The sequence below is a fragment of the Bos taurus genome, chromosome 8, assembly GCF_002263795.3.
Source record: "Bos taurus isolate L1 Dominette 01449 registration number 42190680 breed Hereford chromosome 8, ARS-UCD2.0, whole genome shotgun sequence".
Classification (NCBI taxonomy): Eukaryota; Metazoa; Chordata; class Mammalia; order Artiodactyla; family Bovidae; genus Bos; species Bos taurus.
In genome coordinates, this window is record NC_037335.1 from 40,572,399 (window position 1) to 40,595,211 (window position 22,813).

The 22,813-nt window shown below is 37.6% G+C and overlaps 1 protein-coding gene across 4 annotated transcripts in view; it reads left to right on the forward strand.

The window, feature by feature from the left end:
- Positions 1–22,813, forward strand: part of GLIS3 (GLIS family zinc finger 3) — a 504,978-nt gene that overhangs the window by 379,406 nt on the left and 102,759 nt on the right. For all 4 annotated transcript variants that reach the window (XM_024996132.2, XM_002689612.6, XM_024996131.2 and 1 more), the window contains 2 exons: positions 4,661–4,822; positions 8,840–8,950. In XM_024996132.2, the coding sequence (XP_024851900.1) occupies positions 4,661–4,822; positions 8,840–8,950 (273 nt within the window). The remainder of the gene's footprint in view (positions 1–4,660; positions 4,823–8,839; positions 8,951–22,813) is intronic.

Below are 22,813 nucleotides of genomic sequence, written 5' to 3' on the forward strand. Positions count from 1 at the left end.
AAAATAATGGCTCCCCTTCACTGCTTTTTCTCAACAGCAGAATGTAATAGGCATTAGAAACATGGGATGTTTTGTTGGTCAAGAGGTCACTGAGGGAATTTTTAGGCATGCCTATTTCAGAACTAGAATCTGCTTGGCAACAGATTAAATAGTTAAGAGCTTAAAGAATCTCTAGTATGAGACTGGCATTCTGGAATATTGTCTCATTTGCAGTGCATATGGAGATAACCCTGCTTTATCCTTGGATGGAGTTGTTTCTTTTTAGTCCAGTGCTGCTACAAGCCCATATGACTCTTACCCCAATTAGAAATGAGTGAATTCTGTAAGACATTTTGCTTCTGTCAGGAGATTGTCTTGAAATCAGCAATAGTGATTACAATGTGAATTTCATTCCAAACTCACAGACACACCGTAGCATCAGAATCTCCTAGAGGGCTCCTTAACACTCAGATGGCTGGGCCTGCACCCCTCAGGTTTCTATTCTGTAAGTCTGGAGTTGGGCTAGAGAATTTGTGTTTCTGACAGGTTCCCAAGGGTGTGACAATGCTTCTGATCTCAAATGTATCTTTGAGAATCATTGCTCATGCCTCATCAGTATATGACCTGCCCAGCCACATGTAATGATCTTGATTCCAGATTCCCTTGAATAAAATGTGAGTCTTAATCCTTTTGTTTCTCTCACTGTCTATCACATAGTGCCATGCTCCTAGGGCTTACTCGGTGTTTGTCGGGGAGGAAAATAAGAATGCTATTTAGATAAAATTACCCATGTGTCCCAGACCCTTTCCCACCACCACTCCCTCAAACATTACCATTCTGCATTTGCCTTTCTCTTCGTTCTTTTCCTCCTTCCGCTACTCCCTTGGATTCTGAGAGTTTGTTTGTTGTTTTTCTCTAATCTGGATGTGGCCTGCGTTTGAAGCACAGGCAATCTCAGGCCTGATGATCCATCTATGTGTCACTGGGCCTTAGATTCCTGGCTCCACAGCCAGTCCAGGAAGGAGATATCCAGTGACTAAGATATTGGTCAGTTTTTGTGAAGGAGTTGGTCCATGGCAATGACACAAGCAATCAGGTGACAATTTGGACCTTACATCTCAGGATAGACTTTGCACTTCAGGAATCTTGATGAGAAAGGATGTAGCCAAATTCAAGGAAATTCTCCTGGGGTTCCTGCTTTCCTTTACATTTAGATGTTTCTTTACAAGGTGAGACTCATTAAAGATTTTGAAAACCTGAAAAAATGTAAGTAGAAAACAGGCAACTGTTTACTCAGATACCCAAAACATCCAGTGTAGGTGTATTTTGTAACAATCTTGTATAGTTCTACCAAAATATTATATTTTTAATGTATTTGCATTTAATTGAACTTACAATCTTAGGGTAGAATTGCCTGAGGGAGAAGAAATACTTGTTTGAATTACAGGTTTATTTCCATCATGAATGATAATGAATCCACAAAATTGTTTGCTTTCAAGCTTCATCCAGATACTCTTAGAGAAATGAATGGGTCCTATTTTTTCTTCTTGTAGAATTGTTAGTGTAGCAAGTTCAATCAGATGTTATTCTTTGCATACTCTTGTGATGGGTTGGGTGTTAGCTTCCTCATGGAGCCATTTATCAGTTCTTCAGCACTTCATTTGATTGGTTTGGGTGGGTTTCATGGTTTCTTCCGGAGAAGGCAATGGCAACCCACTCCAGTACTCTTGCCTGGAAAATCCCATGGACGGAGGGGCCTGGTAGGCTGCAGTCCATGGGGTCGCTAGCAGTCGGACACAACTGAGCGACTTCACTTTCACTTTTCACTTCCATGCATTGGAGAACGAAATGGCAACCCACTCCAGTGTTCTTGCCTAGAGAATCCCAGGGACAGGAAGCCTGGTGGGTTGCCGTCTATGGGGTCGCACAGAGTCGAACACGACTGAAGCGACTTAGCAGCAGCAGCAGCAGCATGGTTTCTTCTCAGTGAATTTCTTCAATAAGAGCGAGTGGGTAATGGTTTTATGAGCCCCCAGTACATGGGGTTGCCTTGCTCTAGCCTTTATTCATTCAACTCAGTAGGATCAAATCCCTTCAGTCCTTAATCTTTTCTCCTGAAAGTTGTATAATGCCCGTACACATACTACAAAGACTTTTGTCTTCTGGACTTCACTGTTACAGAGGAAATATTTGAGATCAGCTGGATTTGCATGCTTTTACTGATAATCTTTTTGATGTTATTTTCAATCTGGGTGCTCATATTTTCCTCCACCTTTGCTATTTTAAAAAAATGGTCATGATTTTATGAGATATAGTTCATTTTTCACTGATTTGCTTGGAATGCAGCAAGCTCTTTGGTTTGATCATTGCTTCTGTTAACAATAATACTAACAATTTTCTGACTTTGAACATTTACGTGGACATTTAACTAAAGAGACCTTGGGAATGCTAGTCTACATTTAGTTTACATCTGATGAAGTAGGCAGTTGGAATTAGTTCTGGGGCATCTTTGGGATCCCATCTAATCACTCTGTGGTAGATCCAGGGGTCTTATTTTTCTGGTGCTCACAGAAATCTCATTAAGCTATTATAAAATGATTCTCCACTCCAATCTTGGTGCTGAGACAATGCAGGCTTTTCTCTGATCAAGATCTCGGGTGACTAGATCACTGGATCACTAGATCTAGTGACTTCTATCACTAGAAGATAGTGGATGTTGGGGCCTACTCGGATCTGGGTATGCACCCCTATAAAATGATGCCCACCCTGCAAAACAGCCTTGCTAGGAACTGGGCTACAGGCTTGATGTGTCCAAAACCATAAGCTCATTTTAGACCCAAGTGTGGTCTGTCAGGTGATTCCAAGACAAACTGAGTTACAGCAGAAGTGTACACTGAATTGTCATTCAGAGTGAACCTTAAAAACAGGTTTGGTTAATAGGGGCCTCTTAGCCATGAATTGGGGGTTACTTTTGAGCCCCCTGATTCTCAAACATGAGAACTACTTGAAAACCTGCAGAAATAAACACTTAACTCCTCTCTCCCTCTAGCGATATAACATGATACGCCTTTCATTCTTTTGAAAAGTAGTTGGCTTTGTCAGCAATCATCTTCTGTTCAGGCTAAATTTACTTTTATGTGAAATAGAAATCAGGAAAACACTAGAATTATTTTAAGCAAAATATCAAAATTGAAATAAACCAACATATGTCTGTGAAACATGTATAACTCTCAATCAAAAATAAGTGCAACTTTCATAAATTTCTTAAAATATTCTAGCATGCAAAATCTAGACAACTTATTTAAATAGATGGTGTTGTGACATGTTTAGTTATTCTTCCTCCTTTGTTCATCCTCTACGTAAAGGTAAAAATGGAAATAACCAAAACCTGACCCAACTCTGGGTCACCCCTTCATGAGCAATGTACTAATCTGTTGTATTGATAAAAAGTAAGAGAACTGAGGAATTTTATAACATTTCTTGCAGTAAGTTTAAGTTATACCTGCTAATTTTTAATGTAAACTGTTTTCAATTTAACATTCTTTACTTCTGTTCCCCTTACCACCCCTACATTCCTCTCTAAGATGTAATGCTTCTTAATTGCATTAAACATATTATGTTTTGTTCTTGTAGCTTTTAAATTACAGTTTTCCCTTGCACTGGGAACTCTAATGGCATCAAAATTGCTGAAGGGACATATATATTCCAGGGCTGAGCACCAAAGAGAGAATTAAAGGATAAGCACCCATCTCACATTTACGCTTCGTATGTAGGCATTCTCTAACATGTTTTCTGTTAGACTGTCACTTCAAGGATTGAAATCACTTTGACTCTCTTATAGTAGCTGATATTTTGCACACAGAAGACAGTAAGTAAATGTTACCATCAATAAATGTTACTGACAAACCAATGAAACATTTCTTAAGATCTTCAACTTTTCATTTACAATTCTTCAAGAACCAGATAACAAAGTTTCTTTAAAAATAGAGATAAATAAAACTATAACTTTAGTTGGAATATGATTTTGTACTAGATGGATTGTCTTCTTGTTCCTTTTTAAAAGCATGTTAAAAACTTTATCTCATTAGGCTTGGCGTCACCCTATATATTAAAAAGGTCACTCTTGGAAGTTGAAAACCACTTAAGATAGAATTAAGAAAGCTTATTATCATAATGATTCAGCAGACACATGTCCTTTTCATCTCTAACTCTTGGGTCTTCAATTTACTTCTTTTTCTCAAACATCACTCTGATTCTTTTGTTGTTATTAGTTTATTAGTTGTAAAAAGTTTCTTCCCTCCTGATTCCTTCAATTTAGACCAATTTGGAAATGAAAGTGTGTTAATTTTTAAACAAATCTTTAAGACATGCTTTACTGTATTTTTATTAACCAAGCCAGATGGCTCACAGCAAATTTTCTCTGACATAAGTAATCACAAAAATCAGTTTGGGACACAAATCTGGTATGGAAAGTGGCAAGTATATTCAGTAGAAAAATGCAGTTCACACAAACATATGGATATTTTTACAAGTAATACTGTTACTATTTGGATTTCTTTCTTTCTTTTTTTTTTTTTGTTATAGGCTAAGAACAAACTAAGGACATTTATTTTTCCTGTCCCCCACAATCCCAAACATTCAAGGTCCTTCTCAGCAACCAAAAATTATTTTCTTTTTGCAGTTTGAAGGTTGCAAGAAGGCCTTTTCGAGGCTCGAAAATCTCAAGATTCATTTGCGGAGCCACACAGGCGAGAAGCCGTATTTGTGCCAGCATCCGGGCTGTCAGAAGGCCTTCAGTAACTCCAGTGACCGCGCCAAGCACCAGAGGACACATCTGGACACTGTAAGAATGGCAGGAGCCTTCCAACTTCCAGCCTCGAGTCCCGGTGTGAGGAAGTGCCCGTGTGATAGTGGGGTGGTGGAGGTGTTTGCTTTATGACCTGCAGGTTATAGGGACAAGGCCAAGGGCAGCGGTGAAACCTGCTAGAGAGCCAGAAGGGGCCCTGTTTGATTCTCTCTTTTCCTTTTTCTATAGTAACAGGTTATCCTAAATATTACAGCTGCTGGGACAAAAGAGTTCGTATATAAAGCAGAGGCACTTTAAGGGCTGTTATATATAGCAGATTTTAGTACAGAGAATGACTGCTAGAGATTGGACCTTAAAATAAATATTCAGATATCAAGATATACTAAGATAGATAAGATACTCTATTGCTAGAAACAGGAAGCACTTTTTTTTTTTCCTATTTTAGTTCTTTTTTTCTTGACATAAGAACGTTGAGACTGGCCTGCTTTTTGAAAGTGAATCTGGCCTTTTGCTTTAGAAACCACCTGGTATTTTCACCTTCAAGTGATCTAAAAAGAATCAGCAAATCTTTCCCAAGGGTCCTGTTTCATCACTCTTCCTCTGTGTTAACAGCCACATATCTACTGGCATACAACCTATGAGAACAATTTATTTTCATTATTATGCTTTAATTCTCTTAGTGCTGAAACATTGTGTTCACTTGCTAATGCCCTTTCCATGACTCTGTCTTTTGTTTTCTCAATTATGTTGATCGTCCTCCTTTGCATTTCTCAGGTTTTGATGCCATTTTTTTTTTTACATGAGGCTAGGTGGACTGTATGTAATTTTAGTTCACTTAACAAAGCCATCAGGGTAAATGTATTATACACATCACAGATCTCTTATCCCACATTCTTGCAAGTAATGTATTCATGACAGTACTTTTTCAGTGTTAACATTCTTATGTCTATTATTAAACTACTTCAGAATTTGAATTTTGAAAAGATACTGTTATTTCTACACACCTTCTCATACATATTTAAGATTCTTCTGATGTTATAGCTGACATATTTATTAAATTTTATATTAGTCGCTATTAGTCATATTGATAGCAGTCATTTTATCTATATGTCATATAACCTTTCTAAACAGAATTATATCCTAATATACATAATGTGATGGTTTGCCTAGTAAACATCTGAAATATAATTAGAGTAAAGTGGCTATAAGATGGACCCTTTCTGTTCTAGCTGAATTGAATTCAATGAATTTAGGACCAACAGAATGGAATATTAAATGAATAAATTTGGTGAATAGCAGTATTTTTTAAAAGTAGAAATAGGAAAGAGAATGAATTATGTTTAAATACCCTATTTTGTATGTCTAAAATGGTCTTGGTAGAATCTTATAAATTTTACAATTTGTCATTAAACTTTATCATGGAAGAATGAACATTCATGAGACAAGATTGTCTTGAGAAATTGCTTCTACTCTAGCTAGTTACCTGGAGTTTGAAAGAACTATTGTGAGGCTAAGTGTTATGGTTCTACAATACCCTTCTTTGCTTGAAGCTAATTTTAGCTAATCAAACCAAGAGCATTTTCTAAAGTCATTTTGAATTTAAAAAATCCCTTTGGAAAACTTTTGAGAAAAACTACCTAAGATAATAATTTCATGATTCAGTTCAATGCAGTAGCTTTTAAAACTTAACTGTTTTTTTTTTTTTTTTAAGTATTTCTCCATTAAATCTTTTAAAACCATAATTTTTTTCTTTGAAATCCAAACTACCTTCTTGTTGCTTGAAGAATTTATTATTAAAATTTAGGTCCACATTCCCTTTTATTAAGTACTCCTTATGCTAATAACTCCTTATGTTAATACTATCAGAATTTTAGATAAAGTATCTTTCTTCAATTAAATGGATTCTTTACTTCTAGGGAAATGATTTACCCATAAAGATGACGGAGTCCATAATTCTAACCCTGGAAAGTGTTATTAAATCATTTCTCTATTAGCATCTTAATGTCTAAACAGGGGGAATAATTTTATAGTATAAATGGAAAATAATGAAGAATATAGTTTGATGAAGTGTAACATGCCATTTAAAGCTTAGATAATCTGAGTTAAAATGACCAGTATATTTGTACCACTTAGACCAATCCCTGGCATTGCTGTTTTGGCATACTGATCCCAGGTGGCTGATAACAGGGGAGAGAGTAAAAGCTAGCTGGGAGGAATGATCAGTATTCAAGCCTTTTTCAAGAGTATCTCAAAATCAAATCCAAAATGACATTAACTATTTCTTATCTCTCCAACCCAAGTAATGGTGACTATTGTAATAATAATGGCATCAATTTATATAATGCATTAATATTCCCCCCAGTTTTTATATACAGCATCTCTAATGCAAAACATGAACTTATGTGGTCATAACATGACTGCCAGTAAAGATGTTGGCTTATTTCCCCCCCAGGCAGGAAAGGGAAGACTAGGGGGAAAAAACCGTGTGAACCCAGGAAAGATTCCCAGGTTAAAGAAAACCTTTGTTTACCCAATGGAAACGTCTTGGCAGATGACTTCAGCCCATAATTGGCTCATCATTTGGCAGAAACTGTGACTTATTGAGAGGCTGGTTCATCCATTGTTCATTGTTAGATCCCTGATATGTGATACAATGTCTAGCACATTATGGAAGCGAAAGAGCTGCTGAGTGATTCATTCATTCAATCAGCCAGCTAGTCAATAAACAAACGCATCAGATACTCAATTTTAGAATTCAAATTAGGACTGTCAAACTAAATTATATATTCATGACTTTGTCTTGTTCTTGGAATAAAAATTAGCAACAATAGCAATAAGAAAGTGAAACACATATATGGTTTTTAGAAAGCAGATAATATAATTCACACAAATGTTGGCCTACAAAATGACAAGCAAGTGCATGAAAACAGGAACAAAATATAAATAGTAAGGAAAACAACCTGAGTTTTGGGGGAAGTGGGGTTGGTCGATAGAATAGCATGTTTCTAAAGTGAGAACTCTATTGTAGAGACAGTTTCAGTTCTCTTCCTCACATTTCACCTCATGTAGGCACAAATTTAATATCTCACCAGATGAGATACTAAGTAGATGAGTGACAGTTAATACATCTTACTAATGCAGTTAATCTTCTAGGTTTTTTTTTTTTTTCACTTCTTAAGAAAGTTTTTATTTATTCTACAGTGTAAAAGTCACATTCCCGAACGTTTGGTTTGAATTTAGCTGTTACAGTAAGAATAGTTGCTAAAATTTGAATCAATGTGCAATGCTCTCATTCAGTCATTCCTAATTATCATGTACCAATCACCAGGGTCATAAAAATAAAAAAGATTCTAGACTCTGTCTTGGGCTCCGCACCTTACATCTCTTAGGCTCATGGGAGAATTGGAGTAGCCAGAACTTGTTTGCTTTCTCATCGTGCTCAGCCAAGAACTTATTCACCTAATCTAGGCTTAACAGCAGGACTCCTCTGCAACTAATAATATTAATGTTTCTTTGGCTGATTTTTCATGTGTCTGTTGTTTGAAACCTGCTGTCTTCTACTTACTTTCCACTAATTTTCCCTTTTAATTCTCTCCCTCTCTCTTTCTGAATCAGGTTTCTTCTGAAACATTACCAGTCTTTTCTGGACTTTTCTACAGCTTCTTTATACCTGAACTCTTAAAGAATATGTGTTTCCTAATTTCTGACAGTACCAGAGATTGTTTTCAGGGGAACATAATTGTAAGTATGACTGGAGATACTAATAATTTTCATATTGAAAAATGCCACAGGAGGTTTCGTGGCAAGAGGGCATTCTGTAGCAGTCTCTTAAAAATCTTCAAAGATAAGCCATCTCTTTGTTTCTTGAAAGTTTATTCTCTTTGCCTTGATGCAAACTTACTGGGCTTTCTAATTAAAATGCATGAGTATCACATAGCAATTCACATCAATCAGTTGGCAACAGTTCATGCTCTGAAGTCAATAGTCTTTGAGTAAATCTTCCTCAGTTACCTTTATGATTTAACCACAGCTCTTTCTTTCTTTCTTATTTAGAAACCTTATGCTTGTCAAATTCCGGGATGCACCAAACGCTACACAGACCCAAGTTCCTTAAGAAAGCATGTGAAGGCACATTCTTCCAAAGATCAGCAAGCAAGGAAAAAGGTAATTTTAAATGAAAATTTACCCAGCCAGGAAAAGCACATTTAAATTCCTCTTGCAGTACTGGGAGCTTCTGTGGGACATTGGTAATCCTAATGCTTCTCAAAGTGTAACATATTTTTGACTCTGAGTAGAGAAGTCTTTCATGAAGTAGTAGCAAGGCTGTGATTTTCATAGCTGATGTAATCAGATATGAATTTCTGGGGAGGATTTATATAATAGAAGTTGATGAAATTGGTGAAAGTCACCAAAACTGGAAAGTAACAAAATCAAGTTCAAATAGTAAAGAAAATTGAATTGGGAAAGCAACACAACAAATACTCTTTCTGGTGATAAGTGCTTAATAAATATCAATACAAAACATAAAATATCAATTGGCTAAAATTATTAGCTCTGACTAAGATGGTAGGATGAGTATGTATAGAGCATTGTTCCCTTTAAGCTTAGAAAAAACACGTTTCTTAATGGGTACTATATATGAATGTCTGAGAAAGAAATTGAACCTAACATCACTTTTGACATCATTGAGGGCTTAGTGCACCTCTCAGAGTTCTTAAAAGCTGTAGTATCTCTCAGATTTGGAAGAAATGTTAAAGATCAGCCTGCCAACCCACCTGACTTATCCTCCTGACTTCATAAGATCTCGAGCAAGTGGTTGACAATACTGTTATTTAACATCTTGAGGAACGAAGAGCTTACTACCTTTCAGGCATTTTCTAATACCAGAGCTTTGTAAATTTTGGGACTAAAAAGTATGTTCTGATTATGGCAGAAAATATGTTGACCTGACCTTGGTTTTTCACTTGTGTTTAGATGGGTACCTAATTCATTTAAGAGTCCTTCATAACAAATTTAAGGGAAGTTTAAGACTAAACTTATTTCAAGTGACTGAACACTGTTGTTCAGTTGCTAAGTTGTGTCCTACTCTTTGTGATCCCATTAAGCACACCGGGCTTCCCTGTCCTTCACTGTCTCCTGGAGTTTGCTCAGACTCATGTCCATTGAGTCAGTGATGCCTATGATCTCCTATGGTTTTATTAAACTCTATGGCATGGTTTTCAGGTCACCATGGCTTCAAGCTAACCAGAATCTTTCCTTCTTTTATGATTTATAGGGATTTAGTTCTTTTATTTTGGGATATGCTCTGTAATCTTTTTGTTACTTAAGCTTTTTCTTCCTTGGAAGGTGGTGGCACAATGCCAGTTGAGGGCTCATATACGGAAATAATTTGACCTCTCCACTGTGAGTTAGAAAAATGTCCAGTTAGAAAAATTTGATAAAAGTTCTTTTTAAAAAATAGATATTCTTAATAGCATACAAGCCCACTCTTATAAGTCAGTTGTTAAAATTATTTAGTTTTCCTCTATAAATATAGTTGAAAGTGAAAGTGAAAGTGTTAGTCACTCAGTCATGTCTGACTCTTTGTGACCCCATGGACTGTAGCCCGCCAGGCTCTCTGTCCATGGAATTCTCCAGGCAAGGTATTGGAGTACATAGCAATTCCCTTCTCCAGGGCATCTTCCAGACCCAGGGATCTAACCATTGTCTTCTGCATTGCAGGCAGATTCTTTACTGTCTGAACCACTAGAAAAGCCCACATAAGTATAGTTAAATCTCTTTAATTGGAATCCCAGTCAACTGATAATAGATGATCATTATGAACATATCATAATAGATGATCATTCAACATGGATTGGAATATGTTCCTGTATTTTAAAACAGCAAAGGAACTAAGTGAATTAATAATAAGAATAAAGTTGTAAGAAGGATGTTTAATATTCTTAAAATAACACACCATTGTTATAATGACATACTGTTAATTGTTTAGGAGGACCGCTGTCTAATGGTTTTTGTCATTATCCATGTGTATCTTGTAAACTTGAAATAGTAAGTGTGTTTCTTAAACAAAAAACCCTCTTGCATGAGGTTTTACTGTATTAGCAAATTTGTTATAAGATTCAAGAGCACCTTCATAGAGAATAATAATTGTTGTGGACATGACAGAATGTAAGTCTCACATGTAGGCAAATAAGCAGTAATATGATATTCAACCCAAGAGAGTAACCCAGGTTGACAGTAGGTATGAAAACATAATGTGATATTTTTAGGAGTTATTAATAGCTTATATTGCTCAAACACAGATTATTTCAGCTTCTTTATAAGGGAAAAGTAGTTTTGATTCTGTGAAAGATGTTTGAAGCACTAATTTAAAGAAGATAATAGATCTTAAGACTATAAATTAGTAAACAGTTTTTAAGAACCTTTAATAGACAATTTGGATCAAAGTATATACTTTCAAGGGGCAGAATTACAATCTAATGTCAAATATTACAATATTCTCTTAATTTTGTCTTATGTGAAATGAGGTATTATCACTCCAGTGATTCAGCTTTTGTTGTTCACTCTTTCCTGCAAGTGACTAAACTGGATTTGGCTGACATTATTTGCTTAATCCTTAGTGACGAGTTTACTGTGTTTACTTTCCAAATTTTAACCTGGCCTTTTAATCTGAAGATTTTAAAAATCCTGTGTGGATCTTTGATGGACTAATTCATGGAAATTAAAATGATGAAAGTGGCTCTATCCAATAAAAAGAGGCAATGTCACTCCCAGGAAAAGCAGTGCTAATAAACCTGAAATCAGTCAATCACATTTTCAAACCCTGCGCTGGTGTATTGGTGTGTAGTATTTACATGGTAGAATGTTACTAGACCTCAGAGAGATTCTAATTACTAACTCCCATCAGGGCTTGGTATTTGGAATATTTCCTGGCAGCAATGATTTAAAAAAGTAAGAAACAATAACCCTTTTAAAGCAGAATTAAGATTATTTATGACTTTAATTAAAAATTGAAAATTGGCATTATTTCAAAAAGCCTTTACAAAAATGTGAATTCATCAAAAATAACCATAAAAATTCCAGGGTGATAAAGGCACAGTGGAGTAATGGTCCCAGCCCTAGGGAATTGTTTTGTTGAAAAGAATAAAACTCTTTTCTGTCACACCCTGTTAGTCATGGACTCCTTTAATATACCCTGCCTGCCTGCCTGCCTCTAATCCTCTTTTCAACCTCCCCCTGGACACTAAATGACATTATTTTGGTCTTAACATGGCTGGCTTTATGAAGCCTTTCTCTGAAATCATGGCCAGTGACAAGCCACCCTCACCCGTAAGACAAATGTTTATTAGGAGGGGTAGAGATCTGGTAAGTGATGCCCTGGTCATGGGCATGGGGCCCTTTCCCACACCTGTTGGATCCTACTGAAAACCAAGAACCTGAAAACTCAGCAAAATATTCAAGCTGTGAAAACAAAGGAAAAAGAAAAAGAAAAAACCTCTTCTGCAAAAGAATTGAGATGATGTGGCTCATTGCATGCAGAGTAACTTTTCTCTTTGTCTGATGTGTGCATACCCACACATCCCATCAGCTAATGTACAGACTTCTTCCGTAGAATGTGCTTTGCAGATCTTGAGTCCATTAAATAGAGGGCTACACAGATAAATGAGTAGCAAAATACTCAAGTCACTAGCTATGGTCTCCAGTGAGAATAGAATTCAGTCTACAGAGCAAAAGGCAGAATCTGTCCTTCAATTTTGTCTGATCATGAGTGGGGAAATAAGAAAAAACTAAGACCATAAGCCACTTGAAATTTTCCTCAAGGCTGTGAGCTTTGTTAGAAATTTTCAGTTTCACCTTGCAAGTGCCATAAGCAAGGAGGTTTCCTTCAACTCTGGCCTGCTATCCAAATGGACTTTTAAAAAGTGAATGGAAAGAATACTGGGCCAAAAGTTAGAGATGACGTGAATCCTTTGTCCATTTCACACTTCCACAAAGATTCCAGACTTTGGGTGTGATTTATTAAATGTTTGTTAAAACATTCACCTTTGACTCACTGTAGTTAACTTTCGCTTTTGTGACCTCAACACGGGCTGTTTTGAAGCAAGCAAGTGTAGCATTTGAAGTGTAGTGAACGCAACATGTATATGTATTTTCTACTTAGAGAACAGCCCTATGTAGCTTTCTGGCTGAAATAGAATTGCTTATTTAATGCTGTAGAACTGGTGATACTCTGGAATCTGCTCAGAGCCACTAGCACCCCATATATAGTCAAAAGTATGAACAATTTCATTAAATACAACATAGGCTCATCTTGTTTTGTGCAGTGGTTGAAATCTTCAAAAAGCTATGTGGAAAAAATACATTTTCCCCTAAATGAAAGCATGTGTAAAAGAGTTAGTGGGACTTACTTTTTCTATCAGTTATTTTGTGTCATCATCTACATGGCGTATGGAATATACAGATGAAGGACACAGTCAGAGGTCCTCCCAGATTTTGATAGTCTTTTTCCCTTCATCCTTCCCCCTCCTTCCTTCCATTTTTTTCCTGCTCAGGAATACATTAAGAATCTCTCTAACTCTCAATGGAATATCAGTCACAGACACATATTATAGACATAACATTTCAAGATGAACTGGTAGCTTCTCTTCTTCCACTCACATTTAGGAAATCATATTGGAATTTGAGTAAAACTGATGTTATTACAGCAATGACATTAAAATGGCACTAGTGTCTTGCCTGGAGAATCCCATGGGCGGAGGAGCCTGGTAGGCTGCAGTCCATGGGGTCGCTAAGAGTCGGACACCACTGAGCGACTTCACTTTCACTTTTCACTTTCATGCATTGGAGAAGGAAATGGCAACCCACTCCAGTGTTCTTGCCTGGAGAATCCCAGGGACAGAGGAGCCTGGAGGGCTGCCGTCTATGGGGTCGCACAGAGTCGGACACGACTGAAGTGACTTAGCAGCAGCAGTAGCAGCAGCAGCAGCAGTGTGTGTGTATGTGTGTGTGTGTGTGTTTGAGTCACTTATTAACTTTTCTACTTAACAGTTGTTGCTGACAGATTACTTACATTACACCTCACAATGATGGTGAGACATATTACCTGCCTGAATGTCCTGATGTCTCAGTTGAGGGTAACAGATTTCAAGAAAGGCACTAGGTATGCTTTTGTAAAATAAACAATTTCGGTTCAAAATAGTGATGCTAACTAATAATTAAATGTAAATTTAAAAAAAGTCAAGTTAACCCCCAGTTGATAATACTGATTTCGAGTTGAAACCAGTTGCCTGGAGGCTTCTTTTTAAAGCAGATCCAATATGAAACCAGCTGTGCTTTTCAGAACATTTTAATGCTACATGGTGATTGGAGCCAATGAAAAGGAATTGAGAATTCACATTTGGTGATGGAAAGTGAAAGGGTAGAGATGGTTGTCCATGAGAGTAAATAGATAATTAGAAAAATGTTCTGTTCCTTTCTGGAGAGATCAGAGAAACTGTCTTCGGCTTTGTGAATACAGAAAAATAGATACTCGCATCTCTTAGCCTGGTCCAATGTCTTTTTTTAGCCCTTAAAGCAGTGTTTCCCAAAGTGTTTTCTCTAGAACACAATCTACAGAATCTTATCAGGTAATTCTTTTAGGAAGTTTTTTTGTTATCATATAAACTTGGGAAATGCTGAGTTGAATAATATTCAATGGTTTCCCTCTTGTAAGAGTTCTCAGAGCTTTAGATACACCAGTATTCCAGAGGGAAAATAACATTAATTTGATTGATTTAATTCAGTATTACTTGGTCAACAAAACAATCTTCTTTTTCCTCTAGAACATCTTATCCAATTACTCTTCTGTAAATTATTTGAGAAATATGTTCTCAAGTAATTTATTCCATTCAACAAATATTTATTAAGCACCTACTGTGTGTGAGGCATTGGATTAGACCCATGAATGCAAGTGTGCATAAAACAGACATATTCTTTGTCCTCATAGAGCCAAACTATCTTGATGAAATCCAGCAATAATAAAAAAGATGAACAAAAAATAGCATAAATGTAGGCAAGGAAGCAGTGAGGAAGTTGACATGGAGGTAAAAGAGCGGGAGCTGTTGAGGTGAGATGGTCAGAAACACATTCAAATGACCACTTTAGAAATGAGAACACTGTATTGCCTGCAAAAAAAATTTAAAGCTCTGCTTAAGTTGAAATATTGTACCTTTCTGTGTGAGCTTCTTTTAAGAGATTCTACTGCTGAGAGCATAGCAGTAGATGTCAGAATCATCTTACTTTGTTGTAGTTAAACTTTTTGGCAGCCTTTCCTCAGTTGGCATTAGAGGAACTGGATCCTAGACAGTGAAAAGCATTACTTGTATCTCCCACCTGAAGAAATGACTCAGATAGGCAGCATTTCGGTCCATAGGGTTGCAAAGAGTTGGACATGACTGAAGCAACTGGGCATGCACACACATGCACGAGCAGTCAGCATAAGTAGCAAGTGAGACCCTGCATCAGCTCTGGGATTTAAAAACAAGTGAGAACTAAACTTGCCCTCTTGAAGATTACATTCCAGTGAGAGATACATGGAGACATGTGCTCTGTGCAATAGGAGAAATGCTGTGATTAAAGTCACACAGAGCATGTTTCTGGAACAGTGTATCTGGGAGTTCCTTTGTGACTGATAGACACTCTTAAGGAGTGAAGTTTTAGTCTCTCTTATTTGAAAGAAATGGGGAGATCTATAGAGTTCTACATTGTTCTTGATTTTATCACAATTCTTTGTCATGTGTGGCACGGTAGTTTTAGTTCTATTCCCCTTGAAAATTCTTAATTAAAACAAAAAAATTAGGAGTGTGTGGCAGAGCTCTGGCCAACTGTGTAAAGAATGAAGGCCTTATGACAGGTGCTTTAGTGAGCAGTTCAGGCTATACAGTGCCTAGCACAGCCACCTTATAGAGATGGGTCCTAGATAGTTGCTTTTTTTGATTGATTGACAGAAACCTTCCAAGCTTCTCCTTTTCTTTCTCTTATTAGATTCTGATCAAAATGATTTTGTAAGAAAAGCATTTATTTCAGACTTTCTGCTGCCTAAACATAATGTCTTATAATATCATGACACAGCTCATCAGGCCCTCCTTGGTTTTGTCTTTGTCTCTACTTCTGAAGAACTGGCCCCTCATGCATTACAGCTTCCTCTGCTAGTTCTCTCTTCTCTTTCCTTTTCAGATTCAGTTGAATTTTGTCTTTGCTAACCATGAGTAATATTCTTCTATTTGTTTGTATCTTGAGCTCTAAAGATTTATTTTCAGGTGACTTTACACAGGGGCTTGGATAAGCCTAATGTGAAAACTTTTCATGTGGATACTGGGAAGGTGGCTGGGTCTCAAGAGTAGTTTCTGGATTGGATGTCAGAAGGTATGGGCTTCTTTTATGCAGTACAATGAATTGCTCTTTGACTTTGCTTAAATTACAGTCCCCCAGTTTTTCCATTTCCCCATCTTCATAGCTATCTTGAACAGCAAACATAGGGCTTCAAAGGTGAAAGGGTAACCATCTTGGTAGAAAGTGTTGTTACACATACCTGCAATCCAGGGTGGTCTATTGTGAACAACAACAGAACAATAATGTCCTTGGAAATCTTTTTCTTTGTAAGAACTGAATACTCTTGTAGATGAAGACCTCTTTCAGTGAGGACTAATAGCTAGTTTCTGTAGGTCATATGGATGCTTGGATGGTGGTGCAAAAATGATCCAGAAGAAAGAAAGGAAGTTGAGACCAAAACCAGAAGGAATTAAAATCAAACTTGAATCTGCAATACTTGGTTCTATTCAGAGATTAACTTGGGGTCCATGGACCATAGGGGAATATGTAGATGAGTGGGTTCTAGAAAGTCCATGAAATCTCAGAAATTATGTAAAATGTATTTTTATAAGGAGAAACCCCATAGATTTCACTGACTCTCCAAAATTAGGACTTCTTGATGATAAAAGAGAGAGAACCCCACCATACACACACACGAAGGAACACAAGCAAACACTCTGGGAGGTGTGTTATAAGTCTATTACCTTAGTTGCAGTTATGATATCATGGGTGTTTGCATATATCCAACTCATCAAGTTGTACATATTATGTATGTGCAGTTCCTTGTATATCAATTATACCTCAATAAAGCTGTTATTAAAAAAAAAAAGACTCTCTGAGCCAAAAGAAATGTAAGATACCTAGAGACTGTTTCCCCTGGCTTTAATGATAATAAACCCCCACAACTTTGCCCACCTAAGAAGAATCTATGCTTCTTATGTTCTGGAGGATTGACTCCTACTTACCCAACATTTACTGTGTGTCTGATATTTTGATAAGTGCTTGTGAATACAAAAATGGTAAGATAGGCTCCTTTCCCTTTAGGCAATCAGAGATGTTAAAGCTGGATTTTGACAGCTGGTGGGCTGATTGTATAGCTGGTGAATTCAAGTATGGGGAGTAGGGTGCAATAAATTAATGGAGAAGTCTAAAGCAATTGCACCAGGTAGGATGGTATGCAGTTTTATAAGATTATAGAGACCTGGACAAGGATACTGGCAGTTGAGAGAAAAATGAGTGGACAGGAAGTGGTGATGGATTGGATGCCAGAGATGAAGGGTAGAGTCAAGATGGTACCAGAGCTTCTACTTCTAGGACCGGAAGAACAGGCCACAGCTGCAATGTCTTCTTTCCCAGGGAAACCTCAGTTCTGCTTTTAAGGCCTTTTCACCTGCTTGGAATAAAAATTGATTAGAAATGTTAATCACATCTAAAAAAATACCTAGATTAGTGTTTTATTGAATAACTGGGGAGGGAAAGGCTAGCCAAGATCAGATCAGATCAGTCGCTCAGTCATGTCCGACTCTTTGCAACCCCATGAATCGCAGCACGCCAGGCCTCCCTGTCCATCACCAACTCCTGGAGTTCACTCAGACTCACGTCCATCGAGTCAATGATGCCATCCAGCCATCTCATCCTCTGTCGTCCCCTTCTCCTCCTGCCCCCAATTCCTCCCAGCATCAGAGTCTTTTCCAATGAGTCAACTCTTCGCATGAGGTGACCAAAGTACTGGAGTTTCAGCTTTAGCATCATTCCTTCCAGAGAAATCCCAGGGCTGATCTCCTTCAGAATGGACTGGTTGGATCTCCTTGTAGTCCAAGGGACTCTCAAGAGCCTTCTCCAACACCACAGTTCAAAAGCATCAATTCTTCAGCACTCAGCCTTCTTCACAGTCCAACTCTCACATCCATACATGACCACAGGAAAAACCATAGCCTTGACTAGACGAACCTTTGTTGGCAAAGTAATGTCTCTGCTTTTGAATATGCTATCTAGGTTGGTCATAACTTTCCTTCCAAGGAGTAAGTGTCTTTTAATTTCATGGCTGCAGTCACCATCTGCAGTGATTTTGGAGCCCAGAAAAATAAAGTCTGACACTGTTTCCACTGTTTCCCCATCTATTTCCCATGAAGTGATGGCACCGGATGCCATGATCTTAGTTTTCTGAATGTTGAGCTTTAAGCCAACTTTTTCACTCTCTTCTTTCACTTTCATCAAGAGGCTTTTGAGTTCCTCTTCACTTTCTGCCATAAGGGTGGTGTCATCTGCATATCTTTGGTTATTGATACTTCTCCCGGCAATCTTGATTCCAGCTTGTGTTTCTTCCAGTCCAGCATTTCTCATGATGTACTCTGCATAGAAGTTAAAAAAAAAAAAAAGGGTGACAATATACAGCCTTGACGTACTCCTTTTCCTATTTGGAACCAGTCTGTTGTTCCATGTCCAGTTCTAACCGTTGCTTCCTGACCTGCATACAGATTTCTCAAGAGGCAGGTCAGGTGGTCTGGTATTCCCATCTCTTTCAGATTTTTCCACAGTTTCTTGTGATCCACACAGTCAAAGGCTTTGGAATAGTCAATAAAGCAGAAATAGATGTTTTTCTGCAACTCTCTTTCTTTTTCCATGATCCAGCAGATGTTGGCAATTTGATCTCTGGTTCCTCTGCCTTTTCGAAAACCAGCTTGAACATCAGGAAGTTCACGGTTCACATATTGCTGAAGCCTGGCTTGGAGAATTTTGAGCATTACTTTACTAGCATGTGAGATGAGTGCAATTGTGCGGTAGTGTGAGCATTCTTTGGCATTTCCTTTCTTTGGGATTGGAATGAAAACTGACCTTTTCCAGTCCTGTGGCCACTGCTGAGTTTTCCAAATTTGTTGGCATATTGAGTACAGCACTTTCACAGCATCATCTTTCAGGATTTGTAATAGCTCAACTGGAATTCCATCACCTCCACTAGCTTTGTTCGTAGTGATGCTTTCTAAGGCCCACTTGACTTCACATTCCAGGATGTCTGGCTCTAGGTCAGTGATCACACCATCGTGCTTATCTGGGTCATGAAGATCTTTTTTGTACAGTTCTTCTGTGTATTCTTGCCATCTCTTCTTAATATCTTCTGCTTCTGTTAGGTCCATACCATTTCTGTCCTTTATCGAGCTCATCTTTGCATGAAATGTTCCTTTGGTATCTCTGATTTTCTTGAAGAGATCCCTAGTCTTTCTCATTCTGTTGTTTTCCTCTATTTCTTTGCATTGATCGCTGAAGAAGGCTTTCTTATCTCTTCTTGCTATTCTTTGGAACTCTGCATTCAGATGTTTGTATCTTTCCTTTTCTCCTTTGCTTTTCGCTTCTCTTCTTTTCACAGCTATTTTTAAGGCCTCCCCAGACAGCCATTTTGCTTTTTTGCATTTCTTTTCTATGGGAATGATCTTGATCCCTGTCTCCTGTACAATGCCAAACAGACATGTAAAACTGACCATCACACCCACAAAATAAAATACATTATATTAAAATTTAACTGAGGCTACTTTATTTGAAGGTGATACTAGTGACAAAAATGGGGTTGGTGAAACTCAAAATATAATTTATTTTAGTCCAAATTAATTATTATTCACTAGGAAAACATAAGGAAATTAATTATCAGATATACTAATCTTACTCCCTTTTACTGTACCAGTGATGATTCAAAGCAAATTAGTTCATGCCAATTAATTTATAGATACCATGCTAAAAGAGTAGAGGAGGATTATACTTTAAGCAAATAACCAGATGCTTTTTTAAACATGCATTCTGTGTTATGGGCTTCCCTAGGAGACCAGGGTTCAATCCCTGGGTTGGGAAGATCCCCTAGAGAAAGAAGTGGCAACCCACTCCAGTGTTCTTGCCTGGGAAATCCCATGGACAGAGGAGCCTGGCAGGCTACAGTCCATGGGTTTTAAGAGTCAGACATGATTTAGCAGCTTAAACAGCAACAATTCTGTGTTATATATCAGAGAACTTACAGAATCATACAAGTTTATCATATGTTAACTTTTAATTCAGTCATTTTTGTCATAAGTTTATATCATATAATGTTTGTTAATATAGTGTGTTTTTATCATATTAAATGAAATAATGACAGTAAAATGCTTACCACGGTGTCTGGTATGTTATACACGGCCAATAAGGGTTAACTATTACTACTATAATTACATGATGTTGTCTATTAAGTGTTGCTAAAAGAGAAGACAAGTGATTGTTGAAATTTTAGTAAGTTGTTTTTCTCTGCTCGAGACTTCTCCATTAATTTATTTTACCCTCAAAGGGATTTTAGCTGTTTAAAAACAATGAAAGGAAACTGAGATCATAACATAATTGTGAATTGTTTATATATCTATTTTGTTTTTTTCTTCATACTAGAAACACATTTGTGGTCTTATTTGTGTGTTTTAAAATCTTTACTAGACAAACTTACTGGAGAGAATCCATGTGTTTTGGTTGAAAATCCCCACCACTTGTCAGTTTTCCTGTGGATAGCGTTATGTGAATGGGAAATGGGTAAATATAGATTTCATACAGAAGAGTTTTACTGTTATATCCACTTTAGACCTTGTTTTTGTTGTTTTGAATTTGCCTCTGTTAAACTGTTCTCATTGGTGAAATCTGGATAGGAACAGCCATCCCGTGAGTATGTGGTTGCTACTAGTGAGGAAACACATGCCCAGCGCTTGCTGAGGTCCTGTATGAGACGGAGCTCCATCCTTGGAGGAGACAGCTGTGGCCACAGGGGTGGGAGTTAGAAATGCTATTACAATAGAGAAAAATACCTTGTCATTATCCTTTCCTGCTGGGGAAACTGGCTTTTATTAGTGGTGTGTGGGTGTGTGTCCGAAATGCAGTACTTGGATGCAATCTCAAAAACGACAGAATGATCTCTATTCGTTTCCAAGGCAAACCATTCAGTATCACAGTAATCCAAGTCTATGCCCCAGCCAGTAATGCTGAAGAAGCTGAAGTTGAATGGTTCTATGAAGACCTATAAGACCTTTTAGAACTAACACCCAAAAAAGATGTCCTTTTCATTATAGGGGACTGGAACGCAAAAGTAGGAAGTCAAGAAACACCTGGAGTAACAGGCAAATTTGGCCTTGGAATACGGAATGAGAAAGATGGTAACAATAACCCGGTGTACGAGACAGCAAAAGAGACACTGATGTATAGAACAGTCTTATGAACTCTGTGGGAGAGGGAGAGGGTGGGAAGATTTGGGAGAATGACTTTGAAACATGTAAAATATCATGTAAGAAATGAGTTGCCAGTCCAGGTTCGATACACGATACTGGATGCTTGGGGCTAGTGCACTGGGATGACCCAGAGGGATGGTATGGGGAGGGAGGAGGGAGGAGAGTTCAGGATGGGGAACACATGTATACCTGTGGCGGATTCATTTTGATATTTGGCAAAACTAATACAATTATGTAAAGTTTAAAAATAAAATAAAATAAAAAGACTAATAGAGTTTTGCCAAGAAAATGCACTGGTCATAACAAACACCCTCTTCCAACAACACAAGAGAAGACTCTACACATGGACATCACCAGATGGTCAATACCGAAATCAGATTGATTATATTCTTTGCAGCCAAAAATGGAGAAGCTCTATACAGTCACCAAAAACAAGACCAAGAGCTGACTGTGGCTCAGACCATGAACTCCTTATTGCCAAATTCAGACTGAAATTGAAGAAAGTAGGGAAAACCACTAGACCATTCAGGTATGACCTAAATCAAATCCCTTATGATTATACAGTGGAAGTAAGAAATAGATTTAAGGGCCTATATCTGATAGATAGAGTGCCTGATGAGCCATGGAATGAGGTTCGTGACATTGTACAGGAGACAGGGATCAAGAACATTCCCATGGAAAAGAAATGCAAAAAAGCAAAATGGCGGTCTGGGGAAGCCTTACAAATAGCTGTGAAAAGAAGAGAAATGAAAAGCAAAGGAGAAAAGGAAAGATACAAACATCTGAATGCAGAGTTTCAAAGAATGGCAAGAAGACATAAGAAAACCTTCTTCAACGATCAATGCAAAGAAATAGAGGAAAACAACAGAATGGAAAAGACTAGAGATCTCTTCAAGAAAATCAGAGATACCAAAGGAACATTTCATGCAAAGATGAGCTCGATAAAGGACAGAAATGGTATGGACCTAACAGAAGCAGAAGATATTAAGAAGAGATGGCAAGAATACACAGAAGAACTATACAAAAAAGATCTTCATGACCCAGATAAGCACGATGGTGTGATCACTGACCTAGAGCCAGACATCCTGGAATGTGAAGTCAAGTGGGCCTTAGAAAGCATCACTACGAACAAAGCTAGTGGAGGTGATGGAATTCCAGTTGAGCTATTACAAATCCTGAAAGATGATGCTGTGAAAGTGCTGTACTCAATATGCCAACAAATTTGGAAAACTCAGCAGTGGCCACAGGACTGGAAAAGGTCAGTTTTCATTCCAATCCCAAAGAAAGGAAATGCCAAAGAATGCTCACACTACCGCACAATTGCACTCATTTCACACGCTAGTAAAGTAATGCTCAAAATTCTCCAAGCCAGGCTTCAGCAATATGTGAACCGTGAACTTCCTGATGTTCAAGCTGGTTTTCGAAAAGGCAGAGGAACCAGAGATCAAATTGCCAA